General features: G+C 46.9%; 1 protein-coding gene across 2 annotated transcripts in view; it reads right to left on the bottom strand.

Moving 5' to 3' along the window:
• The window catches only part of LOC147701861 (uncharacterized), a 750024-nt gene that overhangs the window by 289324 nt on the left and 438630 nt on the right, over nt 1-22070 (bottom strand). For both annotated transcript variants that reach the window (XM_086930494.1, XM_086930495.1), the window contains exon 15: nt 17149-17226. In XM_086930494.1, the coding sequence (XP_086786620.1) occupies nt 17149-17226 (78 nt within the window). The remainder of the gene's footprint in view (nt 1-17148; nt 17227-22070) is intronic.

Below are 22070 nucleotides of genomic sequence, written 5' to 3'. Positions count from 1 at the left end.
CTGAATAAGGTGAAAACTAAAGACTACCTAAGGGATGAATTTTGGATTGCTTCTGGGAACCAGCCTCTCATGATCAACTTTGAAGTAAGGCTCTTCCAAATTAAGAGCGTGTATCTCACTGACTCACCTAAGGGAAAGGATAGCTACAAGAAAGGCCACCTTCCAGGAAAGGAACTGCAGTGGACAAGTGTGTAGTGGTTCAAAAGAAGGGCCCAGAAGTCTTGTCAATCAATGTATTTGTAAAGCGCGCTACACACCCCTGAGGGTCTCAAGGTGCTGAAGGGGGGGAGGCTGCTACTGATCGAAGAGCCAGGTCTTGAGAAGTCTTCTGAAGGTCGGCAGGTCCTGGGTCTGTCGTAGGCTCGTAGGGAGAGCGTTCCAGGTCTTGGCGGCGAGGTAGGAAAAGGATCTGCCGCCGGCGGCGGTTTTCCAGATACGAGGAACTGTGGCGAGGGCAAGGTTAGCGGAGCGGAGGCTGCGGTGGGGGGTGGAAGCAGAGTCGGTCCTTGAGGTATGTGGGTCCGGTGTTGTGTAGTGCTTTGTGTGCGTGGATGAGGACTTTGAAGGTGATCCTCTTGTTGACAGGGAGCCAGTGTAGGCCTCTCAGGTGGGGTGTGATGTGGCTGCGTCGGGGGACGTTAAGGATTAGTTGTGCCGAGGCGTTCTGGATTCGCTGTAGTCGTTTCAGGAGCTTGGTTGTAGTTCCTGAGTAGAGGGCGTTCCCATAGTCGAGTCTGCTGGTGATGAGGGCATGGATGACGGTCTTTCTCGTGTCGGGAGGGATCTATTTGAAGATCTTACGGAGCATTCGGAGGGTGTTAAAGCAGGAAGCGGAGACGCGGTTGACTTGCTTGGTTATGGAGAGGGTGGAGTCGAGGATGAACCCCAGGTTGCGTGCTTGGTTGGTGGGTTCCGGGGCTGTGCCTAGCGATGTGGGCCACCAGGAGTCGTCCCAGGCTGATGGGGTGTGTCCGAGGAGGAGGACCTCTGCCTTGTCTGAGTTCAGCTTCAGTCTGCTGTCCTTCATCCAGTCGGCGACGGCCTTCATTCCTCTGTGGAGGTTGGCTTTGGCGGTTTGGGGGTCTTCGGTGAGGGATATGATCAGCTGGGTGTCGTCAACGTAGGAGATGAGGTTATGTTGTCGTGCGACGTGGGCGAGCGGTGCCATGTAGATATTGAACAGCGTCGGGCTGAGGGAGGATCCCTGTGGGACGCCGTAGATCAGGGGTCTCCAAACCGGTCCTGGAGGGCTGGATCCATGCCCGATTTTTAAAATAACTACATGTATTTCAAAGGGGATATCCCAAAAATCTGGCATGGATCCGGCCCTCCAGGACCGGTTTGGAGACCCCGGCCGTAGATGGTCTCGGTGGTTTTTGAGCGGAAGGGTGGAAGGCGGACGCTCTGGGTTCTGCTGGAGAGGAAGGATGTGGTCCAGGCCAGGGCCTTCTCTTGGATTCCGGCGTCCTGGAGGCGTGCTGATAGGGTGCGGTGGCAGACCATGTCGAAGACTGCTGATAGGTCCAGGATGATGAGGGCGGCTGTTTCTCCTTTGTCCATCAGGATCCTGATGTCGTCGGTGGCGGCGATGAGGGTGGTCTCGGTGCTGTGGTTACTGTGGAAGCCTGATTGGGAAGCGTCCAGGATGTTGTCTTCGAGGTAGCGGGTTAGCTGTTTGTTGAAAATCTTCTCTGTTACTTTTGCCGGGAACGGGAGCAGGGAGATGGGCCTTGGGGTCCGCCTTGGGTTTCTTTAGTGAGGCGTTGATCTCGACGTGCTTCCAGCTTTCCGCGAAGGTTGCTGTCTCGAAGGAGATGTTGATTGTTTTCCGGAGGTGGGGCGCGATGGTTGTGCTGGTTTTGTTGAAAACGTGGTGAGGGCAGGGGTCAGATGGAGATCAGGAGTGGATGGAGTTCATGGTTTTGATGGTGTCTTCGTCGCTGACGTTGGACCAGGTGGTCAGGCGATTTGTGCGGGTGGAGGTCGCAGGGGTGATGGTCTCAGTGGTGGGTGTCGGGGTTGAAGCTGTCGTGGATGTCAGTGATCTTGCGGTGAAAGAAGGTGGCCAGGGAGTCGCACAGATCTTGTGATGGTGGGATGTCGTTGGTGTTGGAGCTGGGGTTGGAGAGTTCTTTCACGATGCTGAAAAGCTCTTTGGTGTTGTGTGTGTTGTTGTCTAGGTGGTCCTTGAAGGCGGCCATCTTCACAATCCTGATGAGTTGGTGGTGTCAGCGGGTGGCGTTCTTGTGGGCTGTGTGACTGTCTGGTGAACGGTCGCGGAGCCATTTCTTCTCCAGCTTCCGACAGGTGTGTTTGGAGGTCCGGAGGTCTTCGGTGAACCAGGCGGCTTTCTTGTTGTCTTGTGAGAACTATATTAAGATGCCACATGAGAGCAGGTGGTGTCGGGGTGGGATAATCAGTTTGAGGCCTTCCATGAAAGCTGGTATTCTGAACAATGAAGTACGTTGTCTATTCTGTAAGTAGGCGGCTACAGCAGTCAGACCTAATGGAATAGAAGTGTGGCAAGGCCTGACCTTTGCAGGTAAAGGAGGTAACAGACCATGCCCTGTACAGATGCTGTGAGAGGATTAATAGGATTAGAAATATAGTAGTGTACAAACCGTTTACATTTGGCTGCATTGCAGGCTCTGGTAGTGGGCCTTCGGGCCTCCTTGAGGATAGACATGCATTCTTCCGGTAGGTTGAGGTAACCAAAAGAACTCCGGAACCAAATCTCAAGGCTGAGCTGGTGAGAGTTAGGATGCCTGAGAGTGCTGTGGAGTTATGCGAGTAGGCCAGGTCTGTTAGGGAGCTTCTTGTGGAGAGCAAGGTGGTGATATGCCCAGGTTGGTGTCACTAACAGTGTGGGATGTTCACTTCATCCTCAGGACCACAAACAGGAGGTGTAGGAGAGGTGGAAAAGCGTAGGCAAATATCTGACCAGTTCAATTATAGTGCATTGCCCATGGACTGTGGGTGTGGTAGGCTGGCTCTGAAGTTTGGGGACTTTGCATTTTCGGTAGTGGCGAACAGGTCCATTTGCGGAAACCGCCAATACTGGAAGTACCGGAGTAGGACTTTGGGGTGGAGTTCCCATTTGTGGACTTGTTGATGCATTCCGCTTTTCAGTTTTACCAGATTGGTGGCCACCCCGGGAATGTGTTGGATGAGCAGATGTACTGTGTGATGTATTCCCCACTGCCAGATGCTCTTGGCTACAGTCGACTACTGGTGAATGTGTCCCCCACAGTTTTGGAAGTAAAACATGGCAGTTGTTTTGTATGTCTGGAATAAGATTGTCCTGTGAGAGGACGGAAGGCCAGGAGAGTGAGCATGGTTGCCAGTTACTCCTGTTGATTGATATGAAGTGATTGCTGGGCAGATTATTACTTCCTGGAGCTGAAAGGTGACTGAGATGCAAGCTCCAGCAGGTGAGTGGGGCGTCCGTGGTGATGTTCTCTTAGGGGTCCAGGTCTAGGAAGGGCCGTCTCTGCAACTGGTTGTTTTCTAACACTGTAGAAAGCGATGTGTGTGGCCCCAAACCAACACTAGATCCTCTAGATGACCCTCTGCTTGAGACTATTGTGTCGCTAGCCACTCTTGAAATGGCTGTATGTGCAGTTTGGCGTGAGGACTATGGCAATGGAAGATGCCAGGATTCCTAGCAAGAGCATCACAATTCTGACTGTTACTTAGTGATCAGGCTGAAAAAAGAGGCAGCAGGTTTTAAAATTCCTTCACTCTAGCTGGACTGGAGTAAGCCTTCCCCACTAGTGAGTCTAGGATGGCCCCAAATAAGGGCTGTACTTGATGGGGCTGGAGGTGGGATTTGGCCAGATTGATCGTAAAGCCTTGACTGTGCAAGGTCTGAATGGTCTGTGTGCGCGCTAGATCAGCCAGTCATCCTGGTAAGAAAAGATGTGGATGCTGACCCCCTGGAAGTGAGTTGCCACCAAAGCCAGACATTTGGTAAAGGCCCTTGGGAATGGTAACCCCAAGCTGAATCACTTTGAACTGGTAATGTTGGCCACTCACCACAAAACACAGATCTTTGATGCACACGGTTGATGGGTATGTGGAAGTAGGCGTCCTTTAGATCGAGGGCAGCTGTTAAGTCACCTTGCTGCAGTAATGTATGATGCCTTGTAGAGCCAACATATGAAAGTGCTCAGACAGAATACAATTGTTGCGATGCCAGATGCCACGGATGGGTCTGAGGGAACTGTCCTTTCTTGGAATAATGAAGTAGAGAGAATACACCTCTGTCTACAGTGTTTTGTGGCAGAAGCGGCTCGATAGCCCCCTTGGCAAGGAGGGCCTGTATCTCCTCCTGAAGGAGGCACAAATGTTCTGAGGACAGTTTGGGTTGGCGGACGTGCTTGGTGGTGTATGTATGAGTTCTAGATAGCACCCCTCCTGTAAGATATCCAGGACCCATCGGTCAGAGGTCCTTTCTGTCCAACTGGGCAGAAATCCCTGCAACCTTCCCCCAAGAGGTGTTGTGGGGTAGGGGTTAAGGAGAACAGAGTCAGTGTTTTGGACGGAAATCTCTTTTGGGGACTGTGCCAGTTCCTCTGCCATTGTTTTCCATGTATCCACCCCTTTAGTAGACCCTTGAAGGTGACTGCAGAGTGGACCTTGAAAAGTTGGAAGAGGGTTTCGAGGTGGGGGTTTTGTCTGCACTTTGGTATTGGGAGCCCTGAAAGGAAACGCGAGGAATGGGTGTCTGTAGGGGGCCCAGAGGTTTGGCAGTGTAGGTATCTTTCTTTGTCTTTTCTAGCAACTTGTTGACCTGAGGGCGAAAGATGTTGGCAATAAAAGGAAAGGTTAAGAAAGCGCAGCTGAACCTCTGGCTTTAAGCCAGACTTCTGCAGCCACAAATAGTGGCACAAGGGAAAGCTTGTGTCTAAGCTGTGAGCAGTTGAGTCTGCGGCATCCGGTGTTCAGCGGATGTTGGAGATGATCTTGCCCTCCGTCACCAAGTCCTGTCCCTTTTCATGGTACTGTTCTGGGAGATGCTGGACAAGGTCCACCATCTGATTCCAGTGGGTGCAGTCATACCTGGAGAGAAGGTCTACAGAGTTCGCGGCGTGCCATAGAGTAACAGACTTTGCCACTACTCACCCTTTTACCCCAGGCATTGATTTTCATACATTCCTGGTCCGGAGGGGTGGGTCCCCTGGGAGTTAGCTCACTTTTGATCTGTCTGGACGACTAAGAAGTCAGGGGTTAACTGACCCAGTATATGTGGTGGATCAGTGGTAGAAACCTTGAATTTCTTGTTGACCTTATGTGTAACAACCCTCATTTTGAATGGCTCTCTAAATATTTCAGTGGCTTGTCTGGGGACTATTTAGCATATGGATGCACGACACGGAGCGTTGAGTGATGGAGAGGGTCCCCAAGAGGAAATAATCCTGCTTGTGTTGCACATGCATCTCTACCTTGTGAAAGGTGACTGCCCTATACAGGACTTCTTGGTGAGAGGTGAAATTGTGGGGGTGGGGGTTGAGGGCTTTGTGCGATACAGGTCTGGGTCGGTGTCCACTTGAGGCTCTGCGTTAAAGTCAACCTAGGGGCCTGGGCCCTGTGGGTGATATGGAGGGTGCCCCACCCCCCCTTCTTTACAGGTGTGAGGATCCCTGTGGTGAGTGTTGAGGAGAATCAAGCAGAAAGAAGTTTAGGAGAAGGTCGAGCAGGAGGCAGTGGAGAGGAGGTCCTGTTTATCTTATGCTTCTTTGTAGTGGGTGCCACAGGGGGATTGAGGACTTCCTCAAAAGGCAACTTCCTCTTGTGAGGAACAGAGTTTATTGGCACCTGCAGAGCCTTTGAAAGCATCCAACCAATGCCAAGAGCTGGATATGGAGCCTTTGGTACTTAGCATCAAGGAGTTCTCGTAGCCGCTGAAAGATCGGTTGTTCAAACTCCTCAGAAGCGGTCAAGGACGGAGCTGCAGATGGAAGTCTAAATGGAGCCGAAGAGGTACGACATACAGATGGCACACAGGTCGATCTCTACTCTAAATGCCTCGACTCTAAATGCTTTGGGTCGATGTCTGTTGGCTCTGAATGCTTTGGGTCCACCCGTATCAGGTTCATGGGTGGCTGAGCCTACGTCTTCGGATATGGCACTGAGGCGTCAGCCGACGTCAATTCTTGAAGCTTCAAGGAGGACTTCGCACAGAGTGCAGTATGGGCATTGGGTCCAGTTTCGAAATAGCGTTGTCGACCATGGCAATAGTGCAAGGAAGCTTCAGAGGTAGCTGGGAGGTCGATGCTGATGCCCCTCTTTGGTGAGTAGGAGAGGTTATGATACTCACAGTGGTCTTCAGCGGACGCTGGGCCAGACAGTGGCTCTTCTGAATCTGCGTTCTCCTCTGAGTCCATGCTTTCCAATCAAAAAGCTGCTTCAACCTCGGCGGATGGAGCTTTCAACACCGCTCAACATCCGACTACTAACTCTCTTAAGGGGTCCAGCGTGTCTTCCACTTCTCTTCTATGAACCATGGAAGCCGAAGTGATGCGCCAAGCTCTTCAGTTCAGATGGGACATTTCGTTCCAGGACACAAGACATGTCAAACAGTAGTCTTCATGGTGTTTGGGGGATAAACACCAATTGCGGACTTCGTGGAGATCTGTCCTCAGATGCCTTGCATGTGCAAGTAGGGCAGAATCAAAATGGAATCTTTTCCACAACTGGGATTTCCTCAACCCCAAAGTAATGGTATTCCAAGAGACCATCAACCAGAACAGAATCAAAGAGTGAGCAATGGGGGAGACCAAGGAATAAGCATGATTGTTTCCACAACAGCTGAAGAACGGATCCGAAGGCCTGGCGAGAACACCACACGGTGCTGAACCGAAGCTTACATCAATGCATCTGAACCAGATGGCGGAGGAAAAACAATTTGACAACAGAGAGGTGTTGCACTTTTCTTAAATAAGAATTTGCATGCCGAAATCATCGAAACTGAGGAGGGCGGTCAAGGTCGTTGGTGTTGGGCCTCTTGTAAAAATAACAAATAGGCAAATACCCATAACGTTTGTTAGTTTTTATGCTCCTCTAAATGATAATTCTGCTATTTATGAAGACCTTATTCAGTCCCTATTCATGGTGGGAGGGGATATCGTTATCAGGGGGGATTTCAATATTCTTATGAATCTAAAATTAGACTCTACCACTTTTTAGAAAACAGTCTAAACCCAAGTCATTTAGATCTATTATTAATAATGCAAAGACTCTTATCTCGGGACCCTTGGCGCACTCAAAATCCTTCAAAAAGAGTGTTTACCTGCTGGTCGGGAAGATTTAAGTCATCCTCCCGTATTGATTTCTTTCTTGCCTATACAAAACTTAAATTTCTGCGTCAGCGGATTCTGCATAATGGCTTTTCTGACCATGCCATGTTAGTCATCGAATTCGTTCTGGGGGCGAGTAAGTTAACCCCTAAACGATGGGTTTTTAACAAGAGATATCTGTCCGATGAATTATGGGTGACATCACTTAAAGTAGAGATAGGAGCATATATTGCACGTAATATTGGTACTGACACTCTCCAGGTTGTTTGGGACTCTCTGAAGGCTTTCCTTCGAGGGGTAGTCATAGGAAGGGATGCAAGGGAATCGTTTATTCTAAGGAATACGAAGAATCTCCTGCAGCAAAAAATACAGGCATTGATAGAACAAAAGCACTATAATCCCTCTGTGAGCATACAGAATCTATTAAATGCTGCTGAGCGGGAGCTTAGCGCGCATTATTTCGCAAGGAGCGAGGAAATTTTCTGTAGGCAATCTCAAAAAATCTATGAACACAGTAATTTCACTGGGAAATTTCTAGCTTGGCAAATTAAGGAACAAGCTGCGGCAAACAAGATTCATACCCTAAAATCCCCAATTACTCATATAGATACCTCAGATTCTGGAGAGATAGGGTCAATAATGCTCTCTCATTATGACCATATTTATAGTACACATCATATCACTGATCAACATAGGCTAAATGACTTTTTAGATAAATATCCTCTCCCTACTCTCCCTCAAGTAGACCAAGGGACAATGGCAACTCCATTCTCTAGGGAAGAATTAGAGCTGGTGGTAAAAAGTCTCCCACACGGTAAGGCCTGTGGTCCGGATGGACTTCCTGCCGAGTTTTTCTTGGTTTTTTTCAGCTCCCTTTCTGAACTCCTCCTATTAGTATTAAACTCTATGTTGAAGGGTGGCCCAATCTCCTTTCAAGATGGAACGGTGGTTAGTTTTTGGAAAAAAAGGGAAGGAACCTAAGGATCTTAATTCCTATAGGCCAATTACATTATTAAACCTCAACTTCCATCTGGAGAACAACAACGACCACAACACCAGCACCCTGCTCGACAACCTCACCAATCTTGGACTCAAGCAACTGGTGTCCACCCCCACCCACCTCGCCGGACACACACTCGACGCAGTCTTCTCTTCCAGCACAGACATCGGCTTCAGCCACGCCACAGAGCTTCAATGGACGGACCACAGCTGCGTCCACTTCACCTTCAAGAGAACGACGACCCACCACCACCAGCAACAGGCCGCCCGCAGAAGCTGGAACAAGATCACAGCAGACCAGCTCGCCACCTCCCTGAGCCAGCACCCTCCTGCCAGCTCAGCGAACCCCAGCCAGGCCGCCGACAACCTCACGAAGTGGATCAGCATCTGCGCGGACGAGCTTGCCCCGCTGAGGACCCCGCCCAGCAGACCCGGCAGCAAGAAAGCCCCGTGGTTCACCGACAAACTCAAGAGCTCCAAGAAGAACTGCCGAGCCCTCGAGAAAGTCTGGAGAAGGGAACCTACACCGGACAACAGGACCTCCTTCAAGCTTGCCACCCGGAAGCACCACCAGCTGATCCGCGCCGCCAAGAAAACACAATTCAAGGACCGGTTGGACAACAACGCACACAACTGCAAGGAACTCTTCAACATCGTGAAAGAGCTTTCCAACCCCAGCGCAGGAAACAACGACATCACCCCATCGCAAGACCTCTGCAACTTCCTCGCTTCATACTTCCACAACAAGATCGCGGACATACACAACAGCTTCAACAACCAACCAACGCACACCATGACCGAACAACCACCCCCCACCACCACCCTCCACGCCTGGACCCCGATCAGCACCGAAGACACCATCCGCACGATGAACTCCATCCACTCCGGATCACCGACCGACCCCTGCCCTCACCACGTCTTCAACAAGGCCGACGCTGTCATCGCACCCCACCTGCGAGACATCATCAACACATCCTTCGACACCGCCACCTTCCCTGAGAGCTGGAAGCACGCCGAACTCAGCGCTCTACTCAAGAAACCAACAGCGGACCCCACCGAACTCAAGAACTACCGCCCCATCTCGCTCCTCCCGTTTCCAGCCAAAGTCATCGAGAAGACCGTCAACAAGCAGATGGCCGCCTTCCTCGAGACGAATGGATCCCTCGACCCCTCACAGTCCGGCTTCCGAGCCAATCACAGCACTGAGACCGCCCTCATCGCCGCCACCGATGACATCCGAGCCCTGATGGACAACGGAGAAACAGCGGCCCTCATCCTCCTAGACCTCTCCGCGGCATTCAACACTGTCTGCCACCGCACCCTAGTACAGCGCCTCAGCAACATCGGAATCCAGGACAAGGCGCTGGAATGGATCATCTCCTTCCTCGACGGAAGAACACAGAGAGTCCGCCTACCACCGTACAAGTCAGAGGCCTCCGAAGTCATCTGCGGCGTCCCTCAAGGATCATCTCTGAGCCCCACCCTCTTCAACGTCTACATGAGCCCCCTCGCGGCCATCGCACGCAAACACAACCTCAGCATAATCTCCTACGCCCACGACACCCAGCTGATCCTCTCCCTGACCAACGACCCCGCCTCCGCCAGAGCCAACCTGCACGAAGGGATGAAAGAGGTAGCCGAGTGGATGACGACCAGCCGCCTGAAATTGAACTCTGACAAGACGGAGGTCCTCATCCTGGGCTCTTCACCCTCCGCCTGGGACGACTCCTGGTGGCCTCCCGCCCTGGGCACCGCACCCAAACCAACGGACCACGCACGCAACCTGGGCTTCATCCTGGACTCCTCCCTCTCCATGACCAGGCAAGTCAACAACGTCTCCTCGGCGTGCTTCAACATCCTACGCATGCTACGGAAGATCTTCTGGTGGATCCCCACCGAGACCAGGAAGACCGTCACCCAGGCCCTCGTCACCAGCCGACTGGACTACGGCAACGCCCTCTACGCCGGTACCACCGCCAAGCTCCAGAAGAGACTCCAGCGGATCCAGAACGCCTCAGCCAGACTCATCCTCGACATCCCACGAACCAGCCACATCTCCGGACATCTGAGAGACCTTCACTGGCTCCCCGTCAACAAAAGAATCACCTTCCGCCTCCTCACCCACGCACACAAAGCCCTACACGACCAAGGCCCGAGCTACCTCAACAGCCGGATCAACTTCTACGCTCCCAAACGCCACCTCCGATCAGCCAACCACGCCCTCGCCGCCGTCCCCCGCATCCGAAGAGCGACTACAGGAGGAAGGTCCTTCTCCTACCTGGCCGCCAAGACTTGGAACTCCCTCCCTCCCGACCTGCGCCTGACCCAAGACCACCTCTCCTTCAGGAAGAAGCTGAAGACCTGGCTGTTCGAGCAGTAGCGGCACCCCCCCCCCCAGCGCCTTGAGACCCTACGGGTATGTAGCGCGCTCTATAAGTGTCAATGATTGATTGATTGATTGATTGATAGATTATAAAATTGTCATAAAATTACTCTCAATTCGTTTTAACAGTGTTTCCGCACAATTGATTCATCCTGACCAAAATGGATTTATTGCAGGTCGACAACTTATTACTAACACACATTATCTGATTGAAGCTTTAGAATATTTTGAAACTCGAAAGATTGCGGCCTTAGTTTTACTTTTAGATGCGGAGAAAGCTTTTGATTTGGTGGTTTGCGGGACACTTTTTACTATTTTACAGCGTTTTGGGATTCCATCACAAATCATTAATTTAATTCAGAACTTATAATGGGGCGCAAAAGCTAATATTATTATTAATGCATCTATGGTGGGCTCAATTGGAGTTTAGCGGGGCACAAGGCAAGGATGCCCATTGTACCTGCTTTATTTGTTTTTTATCGAGCCTTTAGCAGTGGCTATTCGGAATTGTGTATATATCTCCCCACCCGTTACTTCCATGGCCAAGATTAAACTATATGCGGACGATATAATGTTGCTGATTAAACCTGAGATGTGCTCCCAAATACAGGCTCTCTCGATTTTTGAAGAATTCGAAGCTCTGGGGGGGTATTGGATCAACAAAAGGAAAACTGAGATATTAGTTTGTGGTGGCATAGATCCTGAACTTCACCTTGATATACAGAGCTGTATTAATAACAGACCTAAGAGATACTTGGCGGTCTTCTTCTCTGCCTCAGTAAGGGGTTTGTATATATTGAATTTTGATCCCCTCATTCAAAAAGTACGCAATATGTTTACACGTTGGAATGTACTGCCATTATCCATTTTGGGCAGGGTGGCCTTAATTAAAATGTCAGTGCTCCCTTTATTTAACTTTCTGTACTCCACTATCTCATGCTCCTTGCCTGGTTCTTTCTTTTCAAAGTTTGAGTCCCTATTTTCCGCCTTTGTGTGGGCAAAAAAGACGCCCCGAAACGCAATTAGTACACTTTACGCAGACAAGGAACAAGGAGGTCTCGCTTTACCAAACCTTAAAGATTATTATTACGCATATTTCGCACAGTATCTGTCAAGATTCAAATGTTCAGTCTTTGGTCAGACACTATTTATAAATTTTTTCTTCGACCTAATTTGCAAAGAGATTAAAATTCCCTCCCCGCTTCAGGTCTTTAAATCACCTAAATGTGTTCGCTACAAGGTCCTGATCTGGTTTTTTAAAAAACGTGGTGTTATGCCCAAAAGGTATTCACTCTCCCTCTTGAATTTAACATCTCCACTAAGCAACGTTTTTCCTCTTATAGGGATTAAAATGGGGTCCCAAATTATAGCCAATAGGGGAAGAGCTGGGTTTTGTGCGCTGATGAATATTGTGAAAAATGGGTCATGGTTAACTTTGAATGAGATGGCAAGTTTAATTTATGGGAATTTTTTGTTGATAGGTTCGTATACCTTGATCCATAAGTCTTTGGGGCAAATTGATCTAGGACAGATCGGTCAATCTACACAATTGACCAATGATCTCTTTTGGCACCCTTGCTCTAAGAACCCCGGAAATTGGAGACGTTGCTTATCGCAAAGTAGGGAGGGAGACCTAAGTTCTAAAGCAATTAGAAAATGGCAAAAACACGAAAACTCTGAGCTGACTTTCAACACCTGGAAAACTTTAAATAAATTTAATTTGAGTGTTTTGAGAGGTGCCAATTGGCAAAGAATGCTTTATTTTAGTAAATGGCTCCTATATCGTACTCCAGCTGTCATTGCGAAAATGTATATCAACACTTCATCTACCTGTTTTAGATGCAGTCAACCGGATCTCGCTAACTGGTCTCATGTAATGGTCCACTGTCCTAAAATTATGTTATTCTGGAAGGGAATCTTTGCGTTGCTTGATCTTCATTTAAAGATTATGGTTCCCTGTTACGTGAATTTAATATTATATGGTTTCGATCCAGAACTTAAATTGTCAGAATCAGTTGCAAAACTGGTTTATATCATAATTGCAGTGGCAAGATCATTGATACTTCAGTATTGGAGGTCAGAGACGGTTCCCACCGTAGATGAGTGGCTTCAAAAAATTAAAAGAGTCGGGAAAAGTGAACATGTATTTGCACAAAGGATCGGGGTTTGAGAAAATTCACAAAAATTTGGGAATCTTATTTTGAATAGATGTTTTGCACTGTCGGCAGATTAAGTCTGGTAAAGTTTTAGGTCGGATGCCTCTTCGATAAAGTTCGTTCTCTGGGTGTCTGTAATATTTCTGTAAAATGTTTATTATCCAATGTGTATTATTTGTTACAATGTATGCTGCCAAGTACTTCAATAAAAAAAGTTAAAAAGACAATGGAGCCGATACCCATGTGCATTTCCACTAATAGTGTAGTCACTAGGTACCGTGACTCACAAAGACTTCCCTAGAAGAAAGACAAGTTGTACACATCTGAGCGCAACACTAGATGGTGGAAGTATGCACAGCATGTGTATCTCCAGCTAACCATGCCATGAATATTTACCTCTCTAACTCACCAGAAATAGAAAAAAATAACAATGGTGAGGGGAACTAGAAAAATGATCGCATGGTAGAGGTTGCTCTTCTTTCTTTGGTTGCACTTGGACAGATACATTGTATTTCCTCTCATCTCTGTTTTTCTACATCACTGTTTTAGAACACGTCTAACTACTCTCCCAACAGATCAGCTAGTGTTTTTGTTCCTGTCTTTAAGCATTTCTTTGTCTTGAGCCCTTCTGTTTGTTCCACAAGCATTTGTCATATTCTTTAATACCTGGCTTTTGCAACTTTAGCCATTTGTTGATGGGAGCCTCAGCCATTACAAATCACAACTGAAATCCAATTTAGAGTGTGAGTGTCTGAGAAAGTAGATTATTAGTTGGGGTGGATGGTAGTTCAGTGCTCCTGTTAGGCCCAATAAATATTTCAGTTGTTTAAACCAGAGCTCATCCCCTGGTAGCTATGGCACCGAGCAGGCAGGCTTAACTTAAGAATATGTATAAAGCATTTAGAAGTACCAAACATTTTAAAGAGTCAATGCTGTACTCGAAAAGGGTTCAACGTCTTTGGGTCCTGGTTCGCATTGGTGCTATTGAAACAGATCTGCTACTGCTGCTGAGAAGAACGTAGCAGGAGCTGCAGCAAAGTCATGTTCACAGGCCCTGCACCATTGGCAGATCTAGTGGCAGATTGACCCTGTCCCTCAACAATCCTGCACGCAAAAAGTGAACACAAATGTTTTAAGTCCCAGGTTTGTAGGAGGCATTCAATCTGAAACCAGCCAAGGGTTCCAGAACCTCAGGAAGAGCACTTGGTGGTCAGAATTATCTTCAACCAAAGTCATCAGCAGGGTCCAGAGATCTGTTTGAAACTGTTCAGCTGGGCTCTTCCAGGAAAGTAGGCTTCTTATTGCGTGCCCTGTAGCTGAAAAGAAGGTCAGCCAATGGAAACTATAAGTCCACTGCTTTGTCCTGGGTACAAGTAGGAGCAGGTTCAGACTTTCAGTTCTTCTCACAGGTCTCAAGAGCAAGTGCAGTCCTTCGGTCTTCCACCACATTTATGCATGGTGCTAGCTTATGTGTGCGGTACTCCTGCCCTCTTCCCTATTCAATAGCAAAATAAATCCCTAGGGCCACGACTTTTGCAGCAGTTCCTCTTTGCCGTACTGCAAACAATCCCACAGTGCCATTCTTTACCTAAATCCAACATAGTAGAACATTTATTCCCCTATGCAGAGATGCTGTACCCACACTAGAGGTGTGGCCAGGGAAATGAGCAACCCTCCTCTTTGATCATTCAAAACCAATTCTGTGGCAGCTAATCTCCCACTGGGATTGGTGCTTGGCAGACCACAGAGAAAATAGAAGCCAGACCCAGATGTTACATCTGACTTTGACAGGGCGGCCCTTTGAAGGCATCCTATCAGAGAAAACGAATATCTTCCTGCATCTCAGTCCTTTGGCTTAGCTCTGGAAGCAAGTTCACACCTCATCAAAGGGGTTATTCAGCTCCTGAGCGACATTTGGAAGCTCATTCAAATGGGCTTCTAGAGGCTTTAGGCAAGCACATGATGACTTTTTAAAGGTGCCTTTTGTAAAGTATCTACAACAAATCTGACTTTATCAGTGAGTAAATAGTTTAAAAAGTTTTAAAATGATCTTTGTAGTTGTTTCCTAAAAGGAGAACATTTAATTTGAATGATGTTTTCTAATGCTTTTCTATGGAACAGCTAACCCTGATACAGTAAAAACAGCTTTTTGGGGCCTTGTCATTGCAAAGACATATTTTAAATGAAACATTTACATGTCTAACTTTTTAATACAATGCAACCAGGCTTATTGGGCATTAAGGTTTACTTAAGTGGGACTTAATATTTGTAAGAAAGGTTTAGGCCTATCAAAAGAGATTTAGATAGGTCGAAATTGCTATTTTAAAAATGCACAGGCAAGCTACAGTAGTATGCCTACAGTAATATGTTGAATTGTCACTCTAGTGGCAAAGCAATGTGCACTGCATTCTGCTAGTGACATTTAACTTGCATGCCCTGGGTAAACTTTTTTTCATATATTAGGGCTTACGGATGAGTTTAATATGCCACTTAGGAGTACAGACAATGTGAACATATTTTAGGGGTCGGAGAACACGCACTGGGGTTGGTTAGCAGAGTCCTAGTCAAAACAGCAGCAGCATCTGTCCAAAAATTGACGGCTATCTTGCAAAAACATTTTCCTACAGGGTGTTAGTCAACAGGATTAAATTCTGCAGGGAAGTTGATCAGGGTGGGAAAGAAGGTCAAAACAGCATCATTAGCCACTTGCCTGGCAATGCTCTCTATAATAAACTTTGGCCTGAACCTGGCCTGGTAATGGGGTGGGTGGTGGGTGGGGGGAATAGCTACCATGCTGTAGGCAGCTTCTTAGACGTGCATAGGCTGTTGAGCTTACCTGTGCTGTGCCTGTGTCTGGTAGAGATTGCGCATGGCATGATCGACCGCAGCACCCTTGGAGGTGCACCCAGCAGGGAGGATTCTCCCTCACCTCTGCATCTCAGTGATTGGCCTGGTGGTGGGGGCCTGGATTTCTCCTAGGCTTTTACAGTATGTAATGGAGTAGATTACAGATGTCTGCAGCCATCTAAAAGGTTCAGTGTACGTCATGGAGGAGGTTCTTAACTGTGGTGCAGGGGACAAGGACATCGAGTTCTTGAGGAGTGATTTCAATGGGAACTTATTGGCAGTTCTGGCTGCTGTCTTTGCAATTTCTGGTTTATATGGTTTGTTTGAGAATGCATGGATGAGGTTTTAGTATCACACATTACCATATTTAGAATAATTTGTACTGGTTACATATGTGTATCGGACATGGTGGAAGTAGCATGCAATAAAAGTATGTGTACTGCTCAGGGTGGAAGTAATATATGTCCTAATGCTTATGAATAGCTAGGGGGGTGATTATGCTTTATACATCTTTATGTCATGTAAATTATATTTTTGTTTATTTCATGCATATTGCCCATATCATGCATGTGTAGCATTTCAAGAAGGCATAACAAGACCGGGATGAGTATGTGCATTTGCTGGTGAAAGAAAAATGCCCTGGGTATATAAGGTTCCCTTAGATTTTCATAAACCCTGGATGGGCAGAACTCTTAGACTGATGAAGAAAATGGAAATAAGCAAGCACTTGTTTGTGGGACTAGATAGAATATACTGCTGTGGTTCCATGTATTATGAATACTATGGAGGACGCATACAACTTTATGTGAAACTAAACTGTGTCCCACGTCCAATAGTGTAGACTATTGTCACTAAATGCTGCATAATATGGAGATCTGTCTGCAAAATCTTGGTGGACACTTTAGGGGAATTATGGTATTGTCCAGGTAGACCATATGTCACAAGATACAGCCTAACCCTATTAAGGAGACTTTATTTGGTCACTCCTATTAAGTAGATAAGAGAAGGAGGCAGGGTATCTATTAGGTCTACACCCCAGGGATATTATGAGATAACGCTCTAGCATTACTCAAACATTTTTGATGCATTGTATAAAAGGTGATGGAGAACATCTGTACTACCTTTGCAGCAGAGAAGTGTGAGAGGTGGCAGATATGGCTGTTCAGTAAAATTCTCAAGTACGATACATGGTCCCTGATACAGAGCATTCATGAATGACATGGCTCTGTGGATCCTCACCAGCGCGTGGATAATATTTAAAAAAAAACATGTATAGCATCTATAAAAAAAGTAGTACTTCAGAGAGTAACATAATGAATAAGCAGAATTACATACGCTGTTTCCTACAGTTTTATGTACCTATGCACTATTCTCTCCGAACAAACATTTCCATGCACGGTACTCAAATTTGGAACATGCTCACTGAATGGCAGGCAGTGGCTGGGTATTCTATTGTCCTCTTTACCTCATTCACAAAGATGCCAGACTCAATCGAGGTCTCATAGGAATCATCATCGGTGTCCTCTTCATCAGTGTCATCTGTCTGATGAATAAAACAATTAATCTGAGAGAGCAGAGATCTCATGATCAAATCAAGCACATTAATTGATTGTTGGTTAGTATGAATTCTATGTCTTTTTGAATCTACAATGAAACACTTGTGACGGCCATAAAAGCAGCTTGATACGCACAGCTCTCCATGGAAAGGTACATAGCTAATTTCAAGTACAACAAATTCAGTACTCTAATGGGAGCTCTAGGTACATCGTATTGACCAATAATCCAGAATATAAAAAAAGGTTAAAGGGGATTACTAAGCACATCTCTCCAAGCAGAAGATTCTCTGTGATTCAAGTTACTGAATATACATCAGGATACATTAAACTTTGCAACAACTTTAGTACGAAAGCCGAAACAACCAGTCTAGAGCTCAGTAAACAGCTAACTATATTGGCAAATCTCTACCTTCTTTTAAATTCTTCTTTCTTAGCACTTTCGGGAGCCCATGGGCCTCTCTAGTTGTAGACAATTTGTTGAAGATTGCTCACACCTTCTCAGGCATCTATAGAGCAGTTAGCACAAGTGGATACCAGTTAACTGGCTTGTATAATTCCAGACAATCCAACAAAGAAGTACACAACTTCTTATGCTAGCTGGATTTTGTACTGGGGGGACACAGAAGGGACAAAGCACTTCAACACATTCACTGCTTTTCTATGAATAATATGGTTTCACCGAGCTTTATGAATCTCATTTGCTAGATTCCTGTGTAAGAGCCCTGTCTAGCATATTTCATAGGACTGGTGTTACAGTGGAATTATAGTCATGTCTAGAATAGATGTTTTCTAAAATGTGAGAATTTATAGGCTAGTTATTTTCTAAAATGTTGAATTTTGAAGACAATTACTTTAGGTACTCATTCCATCATAATGACCTCTCACTAGATGACATTTTAAAATTCTGTATAACCAGGCAGAGAACTTACTAAGCCGATTTACTATAGAAGAGATCTGTAATTCCACACATCTCAAATAAACACTGTAGGAAAGGGCCCCTTTTTGACATGGAGACTCCCACTGTTGCTACATGATGAGATTTTAACCAGATGTGAACTGGGTTACTGCTAACCAGGTCCCCAGTGCCAGATCTCTTTCCCCAAAACTGTACAATTGCTTCCCCAATTAGCAATACTTTTAGCACCCTCTGTATGTCCCCAGTATATGGTACCCCTGATGCCTGGGGTACGAAAGAGGGTCCCTCAAGGGCTGCAGCACACATTGTGCCACCCTAAGAGACACCTCATCAAACAAATGCAAGACTGCAACTGCAGGATGCATGTTTTGGTGCAGACAAAAGTGAAAAATAACATCACACGCATCCCTGTGTGCCATATCTCATAAAATTGCAAGTAATACTTTTAAGTCACCGCTACAGCAGGCCTAACAGCCTTTAAAGGAAGGGTGGTTAGTACTACATGTGAGGACTTACCTGCATGAGCAGATATGCCCTTGTGCTGGTCAGTTTCTTTACTGCCAGTGAACGTGAACAGGGAAACCATTTTGAAAATGTGGTGGAAACTGGTGAAAACGAGTTCCCCAGCTACATGTTATTAAACATTTCGTATTAATAAACCCACACTGATCCTAGTGTTGGATGTATTAATACATGCACCCTGAGGGCAACTTAGAGGTGCCCCCTGAAAACCTACCAGCTTCTTGGGTGGTGCCTGACTGGTCTCTGCTAGCCTGCCACCAGAGACAGATTTCTGAGCTCCTAGGGTGAGGGCCTTTGCTCTCAGAAGCTCAGAAACCAAGACTGCACTGGAAGAGTGTGTTCACAACCCCTCCCTCAAGATGACCTGTTGATTAGCACTCCTAGGCCAGCAAGCTTCAAAGAAAGTCCCTCCTTCGAAATGAGTCTGGCTCCTATTACAGGGAAGGAGGCTGCCCCCGCTTTGTCCAGAGCCGCTTGGCACCCGGACAGGCAGGAACTTAGCTAGTCAGGTAGGCGTACCCGTCCCCAGGCTAGACCCACCCCAAGGTGACCTAACCTGATTTGCGTAGGACTTTTGAGAAGTGGCTATTATTTTTGTTTGGCACACTTAGGAACTCTAGGAAAGGGTTATGCCCACTTTCCACAGGATGTGGTCATATAGGGAGGCGTCGAGATGCCAGGGGTGAGTAGCCCATTGGCTCACCCTACAATCCCTTAAAATCTCTAAATTCGGAATTTAGGGGAGCCACTGGCACCAGAAAAGCAGATCCTGCTGACCTGAAAGAAGGATGTGAAAAGTTGCATCTTGCAAGAACAGAGGATCCAGCAAATGACTTGGCGCCAAAACTGCTGGCCTGCCTGCTGCCTTCACCAATTGCACCAAACCTTGACTTGTCCTGCAGTTGCTGAGTCTCCAAAGCCCGGGAGACCTGCAAGCACTTCACCCAGTAACCAAGACCTCCTGAGAAGTAGCAGACCTGCTTCACTGCTTCCTGCAGGCATCCAAAGACTCCTGGAAGGACCGCTGAAACCAGACGCCAAAAGCTACCACTTCACCCGTCGCTCCAAGTCCAAGTTGAAGTGGGTCAACGGTGTCAGCATGGTCTCTCTGCGCTCCAGAGACTGAGTCCAGTGTGGTGACACCTCTCTTACACTTCTCGACGCCACCTGCAGCCTCTCCAGGCAGGCCCCTTCTACCACAACTGTTTCGGGTAAGGAAAATCCGATGCCTAAAGACACCTCTGCACCCGTCGCCCCTTGGCCGTGGAAAAGAGGACCAACTGTGTCCCTACATCCCTGAGCATCATGAGGCCTGAGCCCCCATGGTGGTTCAGCCCGCTAGGCCTTCCAGTCCGACCCTGCACAAAGACCGATCTCCATAGAGTAACATTGAGCACACAACACTGTTTGGCACCTCTGCACCTGGACGTCTTAGTGCCGCCAGTGGTGTTCTGCTTGTGCTGCCTTGGACCCTGCCCACCACTCACCTTAACTCTTGGAGATTGGTCCAGTAAGCCGCTGTACGGTTATCAAATGCTGCATTGACTTTTCCGGCTTTCCACAGTTTTCAATACATCTTGTAGCCAGATCTCCTATTATGTGCCAAGGAATATTGAGAATGCAGTCTGGCCTGTCTCTCCACTCATATCTTCGGTGAGCTTACTAGCAGTGTTTCACGTTCACTTTCTCATGATGTCGACCTGACTCTCTCCTGAATTCTTGATGGCACTCCCACCAAAAAGAACCTCTCTTTCGGAATGTGATTGAGGATCTTAGTTTATCTTGATGTATCTATCATGAAATTCCCCATTCAACCTGAGGCATCCAGAAAAACTCTACATTATATTCTGGTGAGAGAAGGAGGACTTTGGCCAGAAGATCATACAGGTTTTACATGAGAGGTATGTACAAATGTATACATTTGCCACTTGTCCAGTTATTTCAGTCTCACAGCCACAGACAGAAACCCCAGAACCTGAAAGTAATCTGCAAAATTAGGGGCAAATTATGGGTCAATGCATGGTATCAACAGGAGTTTAGTGGAGAGCCAAACCCTGTCCCACTGTTTAGAATCGATCATTTTTAGTGCGTGGTAGCAAGATCACAATACACAGCTTAGCTACCTACATCAAGGCTTAGACAGAGCGAAGACCAAAGGGCAGTACACAGCGTTCAAGGTCGACATCCCGGGGGACGACCTCGCGGTGATTTAAAACCTTGAAATCGCAAGGCACCGTAGCCAAGATACCCCTTTTAGACACAATAAGAAACAAAAGGAAAAATGTAGTCTGATCCTTTTCTTGATGACATTAAAGAAGTTTATTGAGGAAAATTAGAGAACCTGTAGAAAACTAGGAGGGGTAAAGGACTCAATATCCTCTTCTAGAGGACAATATAGGAAGTCTGACAACCTGATGATTTCCAGATAGAAGCTGGCAAAAAATATAACGAATTAAAGAATAACTGGCATGAACTGCGCTGGCACCCTTCACTGATGTGAGGTATAACGCATTCCTATGATCCACCTGGACTGTAATTTCACGAATTGCTCCCTCAGGCTAGTGTTGCCAATGTGCAACAGCGTCCTTAATGGCCAGTAGCAACAAATCAAAAATAGTGCAATTTCTTTTCATGCTAAAGACGGTCCAACAGTAGAATGCAATAAGGTGAGGGGCTTCAGTTAGAAAGAATCTTTCAGATAGCACTGCTCATATGACATAAAATGGAACATTGGTTTCTATGATGCCTTAGGACTGATGCAGACGCGCAGTCCTGATGCCTCAGGACTGTGCAGATGTAAAAGTAGTTTTTAGAGTATTGTTGCTTGTTTTTTTCTTTACCCCATGCAAATGGCTTTTTACTTTTGGTGCACTGAGTTATGAGGTTTTTAACCTCATAGCTGCTATTATACATTCCTCCCCAGTGCTGCGCTGTCCATTAGAACTAGTGCTGAATGGACGTTCAATGGTCGTGCGCAGCACTGGGGAGGTAGTGCTGCCGTCGGCCAATGCACCGAGGCAGCACTTAAGGGGTTAAGGATGGAAAAGTATTGAATGAAGTGACAGTAAACATAAGCAAACCCAATGAATCTGTCTATCTCTTTGATGTTAGATGCAGTTGGCCAAACAAGGACTTCTTTCACTTTTGCAGTATTCATACTAATGCACTTTCCAGCGATCTGAAACCTTAAGAAGGTAATGTCAGGTACTTCGAAGACGTATGTTTTGACGGTGGCAGAGTGCAAATTTTGCTAAATGTGAGTCAAGGCATCCCTAAAATGACCTTCATGGTGTTGCAACGAATTAGAAAGAAAACAAACACTGTCATCTACATATGCCACAAAAAGGTATCTAGGAGATCTCAGAATAATACTCCTAATGTTCATAGCATGCA

Source organism: Lissotriton vulgaris, chromosome 7, assembly GCF_964263255.1.
Source record: "Lissotriton vulgaris chromosome 7, aLisVul1.2, whole genome shotgun sequence".
NCBI lineage: Eukaryota > Metazoa > Chordata > Amphibia > Caudata > Salamandridae > Lissotriton > Lissotriton vulgaris.
The sequence above is the reverse complement of the archived record's forward strand: the minus strand, read 5'-3'. Positions and strand labels throughout refer to the sequence as shown.